At 39.9% G+C, this 18,867-nt stretch overlaps 1 protein-coding gene across 1 annotated transcript in view; it reads left to right on the forward strand.

The window, feature by feature from the left end:
* Positions 1-18,867, forward strand: part of LOC149791239 (uncharacterized) — a 90,581-nt gene extending 71,714 nt beyond the window's left edge. Inside the window, exons 10-11 of the mRNA XM_089969725.1 lie at positions 13,603-13,684; positions 14,579-18,867. Coding sequence (XP_089825851.1) covers positions 13,603-13,684; positions 14,579-14,894 — 398 coding nt within the window. The 3' untranslated portion in view covers positions 14,895-18,867. The remainder of the gene's footprint in view (positions 1-13,602; positions 13,685-14,578) is intronic.

Here is an 18,867-nt window from a genome sequence, read left to right on the forward strand (position 1 = left end):
TTCCGTGGAAGGAACTCAATGACCATATTCAAACCGTGGATCATTACCATCAGTTATTACAAGAACTTTATCCATTCAATTTTGGACGACAAGTGGTGTGTGTTTTAGTGACTTGTTTTCTGGGATTTCGTTTACCAGCCGATTCTTTGTGGACTCTTTACGATCAGTACTTACCCCCTCCATGGCCTTAAATGGTCACGAAAAACTCCTTTTGCTCAAAGCCTTGCGATTTCATCTGGATACTTCTCGACCTCAACAGGAAAAAAAGATTCGTCAACTTTTAGCTACCCAAGACGTGTATGACGATGTGTGTGTAGCTTGTGACTTACATCCCCATTGGACAGATGTCCGTGCCTGGAAAGAATGGGGTTTTGAGGCTTGGACCCAAGAAGTGGCCCAGTATGCACGAGAGTTGTTCAAGGAAAAAAGTTACTTTTCAACCCGTGTTAGTGACGGTGCCAGAAGAACCCGTCACCCAGGACAGGACTGTCGTGGACAGACCTGAAAGACCCTTTCGGGAGGACACTTGTGTGACCTTACCCCCTACTATAGAACTGGTTAGAACATTACCCAAAACATGTGATTGTTGTACAGACACTTGTGTTTATTCCACGTTCATCGTTATCATGTGCCTCTTATTCTTGTACTTAAGCCTTTGGCTTTTATGCATTTTTGTCTTTCGTATTCATGTTTGAAAAAAAACATTCAATAAACGTGTTCTGAAAAAAGTATATAAACTCTTGTCTTGTTTGTTTTTCGTGTCACAAGTGACATTTCTCACACCATGGCTACCTCTGCTGTCTCTGCTCCCTCTTCCTCTACTGTCAAAGTCATCGACGAACACTTAGATCGTGCCAGTTGGGAGGCTTTGTATCTTCGCCATCCCTTTAACATGCTCATTGCTGGACCTAGCGGTTCTGGCAAAACCGAATTCGTCAAACGTTTGATCGAACATAAACATCATTTGATCGATCGGCCCCCTCAACGGATCGTGTGGTGTTACAAAGAGTGGCAATCGGCGTACAACCTCTTGCGAGAAAGTCAAGGCGATTCCATCGTGTTTGTGGAAGGCATTCCTAAAGAAGACGATGGCATCGTCTCTGACTCCCGTCTAACCCATTTGGTCATTTTCGACGACATGTTAGGAGAAGACGAAGAAGAAATTAAATTGTGGTTTACGCGCAAAGGGCATCACCGTAATGCCAGTGTCGTTTACATCACTCAAAATTTGTTTCAACAAAGTAAAGCCCATCGTACCATCAGTCTCAATGCGCATTACGTGGTCTTGTTTAAAAGCCCTCGAGATAAATCGCAAGTGCAAGTCTTAGCCAAACAGTTAGGAACGCCTTGGCTAACTCAGGCGTACAACGATGCCACTCAAACGCCACACGCCTATTTACTCGTCGATTTGAAACCTACGACCCCCGAGGATTTGCGATTTCGTACCCACTTGTTTCACCACTGGTGCCAAGACGGAGGGCCTGTCCTGTACACGTCTCCGTCCTCGACTTCATTTCACTCCCCATGAAAAAAATCTATAAAAACCTCAGACCCTTTTTCGTCTGTCTCACACAGTGTGAACATGACGTCCCTTCAGTCGCATCTTCCCGTCAAATTGATTCGTGCCTTGTATGGCATCAGTCGAGAAAAAGATCCACAAACACGAGCCCGTGTCTTAGAAGCTAGTCTCAAAGAAGTCTTACGATGGTTCACGGTGACGGCACGTCAATTACTCCAAGGAATCATTCAGATTCCTCATCAAACCCAACGCTTTTTCGATCGAAACAAAGTCGCTTTGGTCCAACTGGCCGATCCCCGCATCGACACTCAAACCAAAAAACAAATCATTTTGAAACCTGGAGGGAGCGGTACTCTAGGAGGGGTCATCATTCGCTCACTCTTAAGATGGGATCCTAATGCCCCCAAAGTTATCCCCAAGACAAAAGTTCAACAAAGCCCCAAGAAGAAAAAGAAGAAGACCAAGTCCCCAAGAAGAATAACTTCTCCAGTGGCAGGACCCTCCTCTTACCAGACACCACCCCGGAAAAAGAAAAGAAGTCCCCAGAAAAAGAAACAGAGAAAAAGTCCCCAGAAAAAGAAAAGTCCACAGAAGAAGAAAACTAGTCGCAAGAGAGGCACTTCGGCCAGGACGCAACCTTACACTCGCAAACCACGACCTGCCACAGCGTCTCCGGCAGCCTCACGTTTGTCCACTTCTCCGTTGATGTCACCAGGAACTGAAGAGTACTTGGAGACGTTGATTACACCAAGAACTTCTCCGTTGATGACCCCCAAAAGAACTTCCCCAGTGGCAGGACCTTCCCATTTAGCGGCAGTGGCTGCTGCTCACAAAGTACCTTCTCCCAAAATCAAAGTCCATGAAAGATCGGGCATGTTACAAAGTTTACTGGATTTGTCCAAGCAAGAACTGGCTCGATTTAGTCCGTTGCGTACCCCTGCACGACGTGTCATGCCTGTCCTCAAACTGATACGCCGTAAAGACAATCAGTGGCGACGCGTTCCAGTATAAAAAGGCCTGTGACCGAGTAGGGTATCAGTGTTTTTAGGTGCTCCTAAAGACTCAAAGATGTCACCCTCCAGAAAACCCCAAGGAAAGAAAAGGAAAGGACTGCCACCACGTTTAGCCAAACATGGGGACCTGTTATCTGTCCTGTCCAAAGCTTCTCCACCCCTACGAAAAAAACTCATTCAAACGGCCTCCAAAGAGGTCATCGATACCGTGTGCGAATGTTGTTTGAACGTTTTGAAAGGCACGATCCCTTTGTCCAAACACCAGAAACAATGCTTAGGCAAACATCGTCACGTTCTTCGGAAAATGGTTCAAAAGAAAATTCCCATTCGTCAAAAAAAGAAGATGTTGGTCCAACGTGGAGGCATTTTACCTCTCTTGTTAGGCCCCATACTGAAAGGAGTCTTGGGAACCATGTTGGGAGGACTGGTGGGAGCAAGATAAAAAGGCCTTCGGAAGTCCCAAGATCTCAGAATTCACCCCTGACAACCCCATGGAAGGACGAAAACTAGCTTTAGTGCCTTACAAACGATGGATGGAATACCATCGGTGGCAAGAACAATGCACCCCGCATTTACCTCCCAATCCCAATTTGAGCGAGATGTCCCAGTTACAACACGTATTGCAATCCTTGATAGATCGCCAAGATTTGTCCGAAACAGAAAAATCGCAAAAGTACGGTCAACTCTTGCAAGGACTGCAACTCTTTCGCCAGAAAGCTTTAGACGAAACAGCTTTACCCACTCTGAAAGATTTTAAGACCTTGATGAAAAGTCCAGCACCATCACCAGTACCAGTACCAGTACCAGTACCACCAGTACCCGTGACCAAGACAGAAAAAGGAAAAGAAGAAGAAGAAGAAGGGTTTCAAACTCCACCAGAAAAAGTACGCAAGTTAACAACACCACCTACCTCCAGAATTGGATGGATTAAAAAGATGATGGCCACCCCTTCTTCCTCACAAGAGAAAAAGAAAGTGAAGACAGAAGTGAAGACAGAAGTGAAACAAGAACCGATATCCCCTGCTCAGACATCCTCCTCCTCTTCGACACCTATTGCTGGCCGCACACGCAAAGCCTTGCAATCCAAGAAAATACCCCAAGAGAAAAAGAGTAGCCTCTTCCAAGAGTGGGTGCCTTATTAAGACACCAATCAACACAAAAAAATGGAAAAAGTCTTAGCTAGCATTTACTACGATCCCTCGCATCCTGCAGGTTACGCAGGAGTTCAAAAATTGTATCGTGCTGCCAAAACGCGACTGAAAAGTCTCCGTTTACCTCAAGTGCAACGATGGTTACAAGAACAAGCTACCTACACTTTACACAAACCCATTCGACGCAAGTTTGCCAGAAGTCGCACCCGAGTGGAAGGCATCGATCATCAATGGCAAGCCGATTTAGCCGATGTCTCTCATTTGGCCAGCTACAATCGTGGCTACAAATATTTGTTTTGTGTCATCGACGTCTTTTCCAAATTGGCCTGGGTCGTGCCTTTGACTTCCAAATCCAGCAGCGAGTTAGTGCGAGCCCTGCAACGGGTGTTGAAACAAAGCGGTCGTCGCCCTCTTCGATGGCAAACGGACAAAGGCACCGAATTTCTGAACCAAGCTTTCCAAAAAGAATTAAAGAAACGTGACATTCATTTTTTTACCACCGAGAATCCCGAAACCAAAGCCAGCATCGTGGAACGTTTTCAACGCACTTTGAAAGAACGCATGTGGAAATATTTTACGCATCACCACACTCTGAAGTACATCGACATCTTACCGCACCTGGTGCAAGCGTACAACCAATCTTACCATCGAAGCATCGGACGTGCCCCGCAGGACGTGACTCCCGACAACGAAGTGCTGGTGTTCGAGCGTCTGTTTGGTACGTCCCCGACGAGGGCTGTCCCCAAGAAAAGTGGAGAGTTAGCCGTAGGAGATTGGGTGCGCATTGGCAAAACCAAACGCACTTTCGACAAAGGTTACTTACCTAACTGGACGACCGAACTGTTTCGCGTCACTGGACGAGTACATGGCCGTCATCCTGCCGTCTATAAATTGGAAGACATGAACGGAGAAGTGCTCAAAGGAACGTTTTATTTGCCCGAGTTACAACGTGTCACCAAAAAAGAAGACGACGTGTATGACATCGAAAGCATTCTCGAACGCAGAACCCGTAAAGTGGGCAAACGACGTGTCAAAGAAGTCAAAGTACGTTGGAAAGGATATCCACCCAGTTTCGATTCTTGGATCGACGCTTCGCAAGTCATCGACTATAAAAAGAAGAAGTGACCATCATGCCCTTTCACACAGCAGACGCAGCTACGTCGACCACTCCTTCTTCCCCTAGTTCTTCTGTGCAAGATTTACAAAAACAACCCTTGTGGGTGTGGTGTGGAGAACGTGTGCCTAAAACGCAAATCGTCTTTTTCTGCCAAATCTTCGTGGTGTATTGTGTCATCGGGGCAGCCATTGCCAATTTGAGTTTGCAACAAGGAGACAAACAATTGTGGACCATTTTATTGAGCAGTTGCATCGGTTACCTGCTTCCCAATCCCTCCCTGAAATTCTCCTCGAACGGGAACGTTGTGTCCAGTGCCAGTGCCAGTCACCACTCCAACCACAACCAGAACCCCATTCTAGACGGAGACACGCCTCTGACGTCCAGTAATATCCCCTCGGACAGCCACAGAACTCTGGAATTATGAGTCACGAAAACCAATTTTACTTAACCTTACCCAGTGACAGTTCCATGGAGGTGTTTCCCCACAACACGTTGTGCTGTTACACGGCCAAATTACCTCAAACCATCCAGTTAGATCACGAAGCCCATTGGGAAGTGGCTTTAGTGGAAATGATTCACCCGACCCAAGTCCTCAATGTCCTTCCCAATCAAAATAAATTTGATGTGGAAGTTCATGACGAGCAATTGCAACAGTGGATGGATACCCATAGCAAATATGACAAGAAAACCCGTACACCAAATCTAAAGTGGACCACCTATCACTTGTTCATTCCCCCAGGCTATTATTTTAGTGGTCAACATTTGGTCAACACCATAGCCACCAGGTTTAATGGTGTGTTTCTGAAAGCTTTGGAAAGTGTCAAAAAAAGTGTCACCCTGGAGTACCACAAAACAGCTCGTCGCTTCCTGATAAAATTTCCTGAGGGGCCCAAAATCATGTCTTTCTTATTTTGTCCTGAATTGTTTGACATGTTGGGCGGTGACATGGAGCTGAGGAAGAAAGTAGAACAAAAAACACAACCCGAATTACCAGTCATTTACGACAACGATTCTTTTGCCAAGTATTTTCGTACCCCGGTAGAACTGAACCAAGGACTGAATTTGATGTTCGTGTACTCTGATGTGGTGGAATACAACGTGATGGGACACACCTCCGTGCCGTTACTGCGTGTCATTCCTTTCAAAGTGGATTCTGCCGCAAACGCTGACGAGGAAGGTGGAAACACTTACCACGTCCACCGCGAATTTGTCCATCCTCACTATTTGCCTGTCAGCAAGTCGTATTTGGACACGGTCAACATTACTATAAAAGGAGATTTGGGACAAAATATTCCATTCACCAAAGGAAAAGTCACGGTGAAACTCCATTTTCGAAAACGGTTTTCTCACGACTCGTAAGTAAGTCATGTATCCAGTGTACCGAGGGGTTGCTCGACAGCGAGGACACGGTTTAGGAGACATGTTAAAATCGGCCTTTCGTTCGGTGGCCCCAGTCTTGAAACCGATGGTGACACGCAGATTGCACGCCTTGAAAGATGCGGCACTGACACAAGGCAAAGAATTTCTCCAAAATGTTATCATCGACAAACAAAACCCTAAAGAAGCCTTCATGAGGGCAGGCAAAAATGTCTTGCTGCAAACGGGCAAAGACATTTTAGGCCGACGAGACACACCTATAAATGCCCTGCACGCTACCGAGTCAGGCATTCAGCAAGGACAAGGCAGAAAGAGACGACGAAGAAAACACCCTTTCACCAGACTTCAAGCGAGAAAGGCCAAGAAAAGAAGAACCGTTCGAGACTTAGACGTTTTCGATTATTGAGAAAGAACAGAACAAAAAAATGATGCACCGAGAGTCATGCGCCTGTTCCAAGACGGAACTGGATCTATTTGCCATGCCCCCCACCATGATGACGATGCAAGAATCCCAGTGGGTGGAATTTCACCCCGTCTCCTCATTGACAGCCTCAGCTCCCATCGAGTTTGAAATCAAAGGACAGCCCGAAGATTACATCGATCTGAATAGCAGTTACTTGTACTTGAAAGTCAAAGTTGTCGATGAGGACAATTCGACCCTAGATGGCGATGAGGTAATAGCTCCCGTCAACAATTTCATGCATTCCTTGTTTAGCGGAGTGGACTTGTACTTGAACAACAAACTGGTCAGCAGCAGCATGGATACTTACCCTTATCGAGCGTACCTGGAAAATCTCTTGACGTACGGAATAGATGCCAAGAACACTCATCTCAATGCCTGTGTGCTATGGGAAGCAGACGAAGCAGGCCAGTTTGAAAGATTCGAAACTGATGCAAGCAAAACACCAAACAATGACGGATTTGTAGAACGAAGAGACAAAATCAAAAACGGACAAAGTTTAGAACTGATGGATCGTTTATATCTGGACATGTGGTTGCAAGAGAAATATTTGCTAAACGGGGTGAATGTTCGCCTGAGACTGAATCGTAGCAGTGCCGCTTTCCATTTGATAGTTACTACTGTTTGCAAAACTGTAATCGAGGAAGCCAGGCTCTACGTACGCCGTGTGGAAGTGTTACCTAAAGTGGGAAACGACATCAGTCAGACGTTGAGCAGAACGACCGCCAAGTATCCCATACGACGCGTGGAAGTGAAAACCTTCACCATTCCCAAGGGACAGCGATCCATGATCGAAGATCATCTGTTCCAAGGACAGTTACCCAAACGTTTGATCGTTGGTATCGTCGAGAATACAGCCTTCAACGGAGCTGTCGAAAAAAATCCTTTCTACTTTCAACACTTTGGCGTGTCCAAGATCGAAGTCAGTCGCGATGGCAAGACCTTGTGTACCCGACCTTTCGAACCTGACTTTGAGAAGAAGAATTACTTGAGATCGTACTTGTCCCTGTACGAAGCCACCGGCCAGTTAGGAACCAACACCAGTCACGGCATTACGTACGAGGATTACGCAGGAGGTTATGCTTTGTGGGCTTTCGATTTCACTCCAGAGGGACATTTCCACCCTATAAAATCCGGCCAAATTCGTGTGGAAATTCAGTTTGCAAACCGAGACCCTGATGTAACGGTGAACGTCATCCTGTATGCCGAATTTGATAATACCATAGAAATCAACAGTTTGAGAGAAGTCATTCTAGATTACTAGAAGCCATGGAAGATTTTTATCCCTCTTTACCTAGTGGAGAAACTTTGGACATGGAATGTAAGGAGACCGTGGAAGAAGAAGTGATCATGATGAAATCGAGATGGCCAGAACAAGAAGCCCATTTAGTCTCCTGTTTTGCCAAACACTTGGTCGACAAAATGACGGAATTGATCAAGAAAAATTGTTATGGATGTCAAAACGATCATCCCAGTCAAATTCAACACGATAAATGCCTGATGTTGAGTCAAGAAGAAAAATTGGACGAGTATCTGGACGATGCTTGGAGTCTCATCTCGAACAAAGACGTGTTGCACCAGTGGTATAAAGACTTGCGTGAACATTCTTGTCCACCATTAACCACTCAAGAGATCCATCGTATCGAAGCTCTCCTGAATCAGAGTGAGGAAACAGAACGAATAACCGTTTATTCGTCAGACATTTTCAAGCAAAAAGTCAGGATCGAATTGACGACTTATTATTACCTGTGAAGAAGAAAACAACACAAATGGATACCTGGGAACTTTATTACCTTTTGAACCACAGTTCGTATACGGCTTCTTGGAATCCTGTCGTCTGTGCTAAAGATGAACTCCCTCATCGCAAACCTAAAGACCATCTAGCTTACGTGATCAACACGGACGACAGTCATCTCCCAGGAACCCACTGGGTAGCCGTCTACTTTCCTCAAGAAGGATGTGTGGAATATTTCGATTCGTACGGATTGCCCCCTTTGGAAGACGATATCATTGACTTTATGAGAAGAAATGCTCAAACCACCCGATTCAATAATGTGAAATTACAAGGCACAGATTCCTTGGTGTGTGGACAATATTGTGTGTATTTTCTGCATCATCGCAGCCTGGGCTATTCCTTAGAACATTTAGTGACTCATTTCGATCCTCGTTCTTCTGCTAGAAATGATGTGAAAGTAGATCGATGGTTTTGTGACCATTATGCTTATCTTTTGTCTCAAGCTAGGAAACGTAGTGTCCATCAATGGCCTAATGATTTCCAACAGTGGAAATCACAATTTCATTCACAACGTTGTCAGCCCTGTTTAAAGTAGATGGTCCATTGAGAAAAAAATGTTTGTGATTTGAAAAAAATTGTTTGATGTTATAGTGTTGGATTATTGTTAAAAAATGTTAGAAATGTTGTTATTTAGTGTTAAGTGATTTTTGAATAAAAAATGTTGTGTTTTGAAAAAAAATGCCTTTGTCTTTTGTTTAGCTATAAGAATGTTGGATTGATGCTCTTTCATTTCTTACTATCCCTCTCATGACACTCACTGAACGTTGAGACTCGAAATCCGTGTGGGGATGTTTTCCTTCACGTCCGCGCTTTGACTTTAAGAACCGGGTTATTTCCAGTCTAACCATCCATTGTCGACTCATCCTCCTACGAAGATGTGCTCCAAACTAGCTAAGCTCAACGAAGCCTACGTGAATTTGCATAGGGTCAGACACAGTCTGATACCGAAGCCAGAAGAAATAGAGAATGTGAGAATGTTAAAAATCACTGAAGACCTGATAGAAGAGCTCTTCAGAGAAGAAATGAACAGGGAAAAAGAAGAATGGACAGAGAAGTACAGACTTCAGAGACAGCAGCAACAACAACAACAGCAGCAACAACCTAAAGCTGACAGAGGCTTTGTCGATTGTCGTATCGACACCAAAGAGTTCTTCTTCTCTTTCCGAAGAAGCAGACCTATCGCCAGAAACTCTATCCTCAGAGGACATCGCATTCTTAGAAACTAAAAAAGAATGCCATAGCAAACAAAAAAACAGCCCTTTTCAGGGCTACCCAATACTCTAGAAAAGAAATAACGATCCATTTGCCAATGTGTGTAGGTAGAGTAGTGTGAAAATAAACACTAACTCTTTATTAATAGTGGAAGTGTATGTGTTTGTGTGTTTGTGTTTGTAAGTGATAAAGTAGGTTGGTGTGGATAGTAGATTAAAATGATGTTTGGTTTTTTTTGGGCTGTTTGAGGTGTAAATTTGGGGTTAGATTGGATTGCTTTGCATATGTAAATAGTCTATTGAAGTGATTTATAAAAACTTTTTACAATAGTGATGGGTAGCATAAAAAAGTGAGTGAGTGTTTCTTTTAGGTCCGCGCGTTGTTGTTTTATTTTTTGTTCATGATCTAGGTAAGATCAATTTTATGTTATTAGGGGATGTTTTCCATCACGTCCGCGCTTTCACTATAAATTGAAACTCGCTGGGAAGTCCAGCTACCCTTGTTGATTGATCAACACAGCCAGAAGAATGAATAGCAGAATAGTGAAACTGTTAGAACTCCAGATGCACCTGGAATATGTCAGGCGCATAGTAAACGAACTATCAGCGGAGGCTATAGTAGAAGAAGCAAGAGTAAAGAAAGAAGAGGAGGAGAGAAAAGAGAGGGAAGAAGAGGAAAAGAAAAGAGAAGAGAGGATGTCGTTCAATATTCCCGAAACAGAGGATTGGGGTGTTGAAGCGAATCATCCTCCCTCTGCGCTCCCCAAAAGAAAGGTGAAAGAAGACTGGGGAAGAAGATGCGTGTGCGGCGCCAGGCCAGGAAGGTGCAACCATTAGATAGGTGCATCAGGAGTTCAAAAAACAGCCCTTTTAAGGGCTACCCAATACTCTAGAAAAGAAATAACGATCCATTTGCCAATGTGTGTAGGTAGAGTAGTGTGAAAATAAACACTAACTCTTTATTAATAGTGGAAGTGTGTGTTTGTGTGTTTGTGTTTGTAAGAGTAAAGGTATATTTGTGTGAATAGTAGATTATGGGTTTATTAGCGTATGTGAAGAGTATAGTTAGGGTTTTATTATATGAAATGAGAAAGTGGGGGATGTTTTCCTTCACGTCCGCGCGTTGTTGGGTCATGATCTAGGTAAGATCCATTTTATGTTTTTTAGGGGGATGTTTTCCTTCACGTTCGCGCTTTCACTATAAAACTAACAGTGTTGGCCATTGGAACCCATTCTACGGAATAAGCAAACAAGAAGATGCCAGCAGCTTCAGCTTTATACAATGATCTTATGGGAAGTTGGTATTGGATGGTAGATGGATTGAGTGTAGTAGAAAGGGTTGAACAGGAATGGAGGTATGCAGTGACAAAAGACTTTGTCTCAAGACAAGTAACCAGCCTCCACTTATCCGTAAATATTGTAAAAGAAATGATAAAGGATGAGGAGAAGAGAATCAGAGGTTTAATTAACCCACCGTATGTCAAAGTGGGTAAGTTAAAAGAAGCGATAGATCATGTGACAAGTGCAAGGTGCTTTCTAGAAGACATTGTAGAATGGACAGATTGGTGTTTCGCGAAGTGGGGGTTAGAAAAACTTAAGAAAGCTGAAGAACTAATGAGGAATGTGCTGACCGAAGAGGTCAAGAAGATCAAAGAAAAGTGGTCAAAGGAAAGAAAAGAAGAAGAAAATAGAAAAAAAGGGATGAATTCGAAAAACTGAACACAAACTGGATGAAAATCCAAGAGAAGTTCCGGGCCATGGGCCACCCGGACTGGTTGCCGGAAACAGAAAAGAAAAAGAAGAAAGGAATGATGGACAAAATAAGAGGATGGTGGAAGAAGTTAAGAAGTTAAAAGAAGAAGAAGAAGAAGAAAAAACCCAAAGGCCCTTTTCAGGGCCAGCCATATTTCTCGAAAAGAGATAGCCTTTCCATTGCCTACCCCTTTTTCAAAAATTTAAAAAAAAAAAAATCCCATGTTAAATTCCCCTTGTACGTAGATTGTCCCACGATTTATTCCCATGTTAAATTCCCCTTGTACGTAGATTGTCCCACGATTTATTCCCATGTTAAATTCCCCTTGTACGTAGATTGTCCCACGATTTTTCGCCATGTTAAATTTCCATTGTACGTAGATTGTCCCAAGGGGTTCTGTAATGCTAATTCCCATTGTACGTAGGGTATCCCCATTCACTACTCATATTGGACTCGTAATCAATAATAAATGAAATTATTTGTTATAGCACACACACGGCTCCTCAAAAACCTCTCATGAATGATTGAGAAATGAATACAAACAATAACATAATTGGTGTTCTTGTTAAAGAAAGCTGCAACTACTATGCACCGACATAATCCCAATAAGAACTAAAATGATATCGTGGAACAAATGTTGCATTGACCAACAAATCTACTTACTTATGGAAAGCCCTTGTGACATCCGTGAAATTTATGAAACGGCTAGAAATCACCACCTAGTCAAATGATAAAACGTATATATGTATCCATAATGTTTAATATGCTACTTAATCTACTGACCTTGAGTATTATGATCTTGCCCTTCTAATGGGCAATTAAAATGAACTATCGTGGCAATGATATGAACTGCACTGGATAAAATCATTGATGGTCCTTATATTTATATTTTTTAATATTTGCTTGGCTTCCATAAATGTACTACATAGCAGCCAACAAATGACATAATTTGGATTCCATTATTCGTACTTCACAATGTGGAACAGCTTATATCTGTGTAAAACATATCACATAAGCCTTGTAAAATTTCATCCATGTCGAACTTGCACGTATGCTCTTCTGCGTAATTATCCAAGGTTGCTGCAGCTTACAAAGGGAACCAGTGCAGGTTGGAAGAATGGAGACATAACCGAAATTGAACAATGACTATACTAATGTATGTATGTTTTATATTCATTGCTTATCAAAATATGAGAAACATTATGTACGAAATAAATAATCACTTATTAATAAACCCGGATTAAATACTCCCTAGACACTCTATCTTTCTCTGCTCCTCTAGTTGACATAATTCACTAAGATTACCAGTTTCCTACAACGATTTATCGAGTTATTTGAAATATTTACGTACATATTCAGAAAGCTAATTCGCTACTGCCAGACATCCAACACATATGATTGAAGAGATGGATGGGTGTGTGTATTCTTCTATACTGAGGGACATATAATTTTAACAATTTTGTAATCTTTCAGTTGCATTTATTGTTTAAATTATAGACTTATATTCTGATCTAGCCCCAATAAACTCTAACAAAACTGTGGACAAGGTGTTTCTCTTCAAAGAAACTTCAAGATCTTTTGTACTGCACCGGTATCGTTAAGTGGTTGTTTGTCCGCCTCGGATGCGGTGTGTCCTGGGTTCGAACAACGGCCAAGTCATACCAAAGACATTTAAAATGATACTAAATGATGCCTCGATTGACTCTAAGAATTAAGAGGTTAGTGTTAGGACTGGTCGGCCTGGTGTCACGATAATGTGAGCGGGTGGGACATGATGCTGCATGACTGACACATGATGCTCCAATGATTGACATCACTATAAAATGCCAAAATGCAGACATCGTAGCGATATGATTTAAACTATTAAAGCTACGTTATAGATATTAGTCTCTGTCACACACGCACAGACAGACACACACACAAACTCTTTCTTAGTAGAACAAGAACGTTACATATGCATCAACTTTATCCAATAAGATCGATAGCTTCTCCGATTGCAAAACGTACTGACTTGCAAATCTTTGAAAATGCTAAATACTGTTGCATACTACTTCACCTACTATGATGGTATATTTTTAGTATATTTACTGGCTGTAAACCACAAGTGTCATATATTATCACCTACTATGATGGCATATTTTCAGTATGTTCTGGTTGTAAACCGCAAGTGTCATTTATTACAAAGAGTTATTTCTTTTCTTTCTAGCATCGACGGTTTTACTGCCTTTAGGATTGGCTGCACTTTCGTTGATTGCAGTGGTTGCTCTAATTATTGTTTGTCGTAAAAGGTAACAATGTCCATACATGGACCTAACGAATATGATGGATGCAGAAAATAAATTTTATTTGCTTCTCCCAAAGATGACTCATTTCTCGGTTACGCTGTGGACAAAACAATCCTTCCGACAAAGTCGGTTACAATGCCGATTTTTTTATCTAATTTTAATTAAACCGTTACTGTAGGATCCCATATGTAAGCTACTTTTATCCAGTGTGTCAGCTTAAAGTAGTTATGGAACACATTGCATAAAAAAAAACAATTTTAACATGCAAACTATTATGTGTACAACAGAGCTAAATTCTGATCATGTTCTACATTGCCTTGAGAAAATACCAGCAGAAATTGACTTGGAACAAAATTCCTTGCCGTAAAGTCTACACAAGAAACCATTATCTGCAGTGCGCGACTGGGTGTAGAGGTATGGAATATACCTGGAAAATTACTATCCTGCGACACCGGTAGTTGTAAAACATCGCTGAATTATACAGTTCAAGTCATGAACGGGTTTCTAAAGCACTAGTGTATTCCTAGCGTCGCACTATTCGAACAATACATGCACTGTCACAGTATATAAACAAAGTAGGAAGCCACATGCTGAGATTACACACCCGTAATGAAAACAAATCCGGCACAATGGAAACAGATAACTACTGTATGTATTTAATAGACTGCAATATGTAATAAAATACACAACAGACATATATTTTCTCTAAATAAATTAAAAATATGTTAGGAAACTTAAATAATTATGTTTAGCTTTATTCAACGGTTTTAATAAATATTTGTTAATGAACACATATAAAGACACGACAAAATTAATAATGCCATCAACACATGAAAAGTGTTTGTTTTATTTGTAATATGCAGATCAGTCAGTAAAGGTTATAATTCTTATTTTCAGGCGTAAAGAGAAGGCAACTTACCATGCAGAAATTCCGAAACAGACGAACGCAGAAAGCCATCAAATGTACCATGAACATGAGAAGAAAACTTTAAATCAACTTGAAGAAAACGATCAAGGTCATGTTTCTTATGGGTACGATATTTTGAAAGAAAATAATGCAGCTTTTTCTGCTGGCCTTGGGAACATGTATGATACAGCCAATTTCAACATTGGCGACGGAACATATGCGGTAACATTTTCAGTAAACAACCCGAAGCAGGCAGTCCAAGCGAATTCTTATGACCACGTGAGACTAAAGAAAAGTACTGATTGAAATTATGACCATCTCGATCTTCGAGACCAAAGAAATATAGTGCATGAGATAGACACATATGACCAAGAGGAATTCAAGCTGCATCAACAATTTGTTGAAAATGTATATGATGCGGCACATTTCCACCAGACAAAGTAGCTAGTAACAAGACCATCAAAGTGGGTAGAATAATTATACATACCAATAATTTTAAAGAATCCAAAACTCACATTGATCGAAGATTACATTCTAGTATTAATGCAAATACACAATTTAATTTTGAAAGGCTGCTCAACAATATATGTTATTACGAAACAGAATTATAGAGTACTAACATAAAGTGGAAAAAATAGATACTATGCTAAATAAAATTAGATTACGATGACAAAAAATCATTTGGCAAGCACTGTATCGGACAAGATATCATATTTTAACCTCGACATGTGTACAGACTCCAAGTAAGACTATCAAATGTAACAACTCTCGTGAAATAAATAGACATTCATTGAAACTTTGTTGAAGTTGATACATATGGTTAACACTACAACTTTTTCTAAAATGTTTCATATACTCCCGTACATTGTTTCCATTTCGGGAGACTTAGCACTCGGTTATCGGTATACTTTTGAAGAAAGAAATATCTTAGCTTTCAATAGGTACGCTATTTCTTGTTCATATAAGATGATGTGTCGATAGCTTTCATCGCAAATGTAAACAACAAACCGACGATAGGCAAAGTAAATAATACAACATGATCATATAGGAACGACAGAATTCGGCAAGCAGCCCCAAGCACAACTGTTTCCAAAACTAGGCTACTGTTACTTTTCACTTACTCAAGCAAATAATTACCAATATTTGTTGAAGCTTTTAACTTGTCTTAAAGACGTAATCGCATTCTAGCGGATCACTACGAAACCTTGCACATACATCAAAACCTTGTACCCTACTTCCTATCGGTAGAGAAATGGTTGCGATAAACATATAGATTTCAGTACTTATATCTACTATCGCATTACAGTTTTTTTAAACAGCTAATTTAGATTTTTGCCTAATGAAACTATTTCCATAGCTTGCTTTATTTTGAATTTAAAAGGTCGAGCAATGGACACTGTTCGACGTCATCAATATCTGAATCATCTTCAATGATCATTCATTTTGAATGAAATCGAACATAATTTAGTAGATGGAAAACATCACAGTTTGTAAGTTTAAGTATTGCCTTAAAGTTTATGCAATTTTGTTTTGTGTTTTCGTGAATTTGCTTTTAAGTTGCATCGATTATATTTGTCTCATTTATTCATTGTAGCCGCCTCTATTGTATATATTCGATATATATTTTTGAACATTTTTGTATCTCCTTGGGACGTTTGACAAGTGTAACTATCAGGTTCGTAGCAATTCAGTTTTGATTTGTTTTCTCCTTGACATTTAGAGATTTAAATCCATTTTGTCCAATTAATTTTGAAATCATGTTTCCATAATTAAAGTAACTTTGAAATACGACCTATGCTATAACTCTGCCCAAGAGCATGACATCGAAAAAGATTTTGTGGTTTAGAATTGAAAATCCGTCAAGAACATGAAAGGAAAATGAATTGATATAAATCGATCACGTTTTCTTTCTGTTTTACACTTCTCTTCGAGCATGACCATAATTGACCAGCTAATGACTCTTAGACTCCCACCTGACAAACCTGCACCTCAATACATACTTTGCAAAATCACACCTATTACCGTTAAACAAAAGAGTATAGTATGTTGCAACCTTTAATGTACCTCTGCAAAAGAAATGAGTACTTTCGGTTGAATTTTATTATGAGTCTAATAATCCTTCTGGTTGAAATATAAGTCTATGAGTACTTCTGGTTGAATTGTGTTATAAGTCTATGACTACTCCTGGTTGAATTGTAGTATAAGATTGTGAGCATTTCTGGTTGAATTGCATTAAAAGTCTATGAATACTTCTGGTTGAATTGCATTAGTATATGACTACTTCTGGTTGAATTGTATGATAAGTCTACGAGTACTTCTGGTTAAATTGTATTATAAGTCTATGCCTACTTCTGGTTAAAAAGGAAAGTTACATTTCTGTTTAACAACGGAAGACGCAGACAGCTGATAGAATTATGTTACACGTCTATGCTTTTAAAATAAGTAACATAAAAGATTCAAAAGCATCAAGCTTTGTAAAATTCAATAAATAATTTATTTCAATGGAATACAAAGTGAAAATGAAAATAATTAGCTTACGGTATTGTTGATTAAATCCAAAAGCATCCTAGAATTGCAGACACAAGTCCCAATAATTTAAATATCTGAAAAAACTCTAGTACGAATCTAAATTAAGTCCATGGCTGAAGGGGTTGCCATGTCTCTGATAACCTTTATAAAGTTGATGTACAAACAGCCTTTTGCTGGATCAGAATAATTAAATCCGAAAATATGTCATTTTGTTTGTATTTCACTATAAATCAAAGTCCCTATTTCCAAGAATGTTATCAGAACACGTTTGTATTTGTAGAGAAAATTACTTAAATTGATTATGGGCACCGCATGTACAGAGTTCATATAACTGGTTTGTCTGATTTTTGTGACTATATGCTTAGGACATTTATTGAAAGTTTACTTTGTTGTATTAGATGCTGCTGTAGTATATAGTATACATTTTGGATGTTCTCAAGACGCGAAGCAAACTTACTTGACTGGCATTTCAACAAGACTATGAATTTGAACAAATTAAATATTAGCAACAACAAATTCATGAGAAACTCAATTACATTTATCCATTTTAATTTATCTTTAAATCGCTTCGACAAATCATACATGGTCTTAGCAAGTTTATGTCAAGAGATTTATCAGAATATACCTTTAATAAACTGATCTATGATCATGTTACATCTCTTTGTTTCATGTACATATCTCGAAATACATGTATCTCTATATTCTAGCTGCATGTTGTAGAGACATCTAGTTACTACTATATTTGTATTTCCTTATGTTTGCTCTCCATTTAGTTGCATTTGCTACCGCATCCAGATTTGCTATATTTGTTTTTTTAGCTTCTTGAATTCAACGCGTGGATGTATTAGTTGTCGCGGACGAACAATTTGTATCTGATATAAAATGATTGCAGACACTTTGACTGATATGTATAAACTGACAATACAAATGTTTGAATCAAGTTTATTACCCTCTTGTAAATCTTTTTATCTATTCAAATGCATATTGTGGAACACATGACATTATTACGCTCTTGTAAATCTTGTTATATACTGGAAAATCTCTTGTGGAACACATATTCAACAATTACCCTCTTGTAAATATTGTTATATATTCAAATATATCTTCTGGAACACATATTAAACGATTTCTCTCTTGTAAATCTAGTTATCTATTCAAACGTCTCTGGTGGAACACATATTAAACGATTACCATCTTGTAAATCTTCAACGAATTTCAAACTTCTTTGTTTTGCATAACAACGTTAATTATTTTGTCTTGAATTTACCTAAAGGGATTACTTAAGGGATACAATTATGGCATATATCACATCTGGCGAGAATGATAATCCTTAGCTTCGAAATTTTTCTGCAATTAGATTGTCTTCTGCCTTTTTATTGGGATGTATAGTACTGTAATGAATGTATAGACCCCTAATTGAAGACAGACACAAATATTTTCACAGAACACATTATTCACTGTTCTCTACAACTACCCATGTGCCTATCTACCCACCTACCTTTCTACCTACTTCATATTCACATACTTATATAGAGATATCGACATGTATACATTTGGAACCTTCTGTAATTACTTTCTTGATTGCAAAGGAAACGTTCGTAATTCTAATTTAACTTTACCATTTTGTCCCCGTTTTGATATTAATTCTGTAACTACCATGTTCAACCAAACAGATAATCTGCATTTCTGTTTATATTTGTTTTCTTGATTTTTATTTAAATATATTTAAAACTGTAAAATATTCACCATC

This window comes from Sinohyriopsis cumingii, chromosome 9, assembly GCF_028554795.1.
Source record: "Sinohyriopsis cumingii isolate HCF-2022 chromosome 9, ASM2855479v2, whole genome shotgun sequence".
NCBI classification, from domain to species: Eukaryota; Metazoa; Mollusca; class Bivalvia; order Unionida; family Unionidae; genus Sinohyriopsis; species Sinohyriopsis cumingii.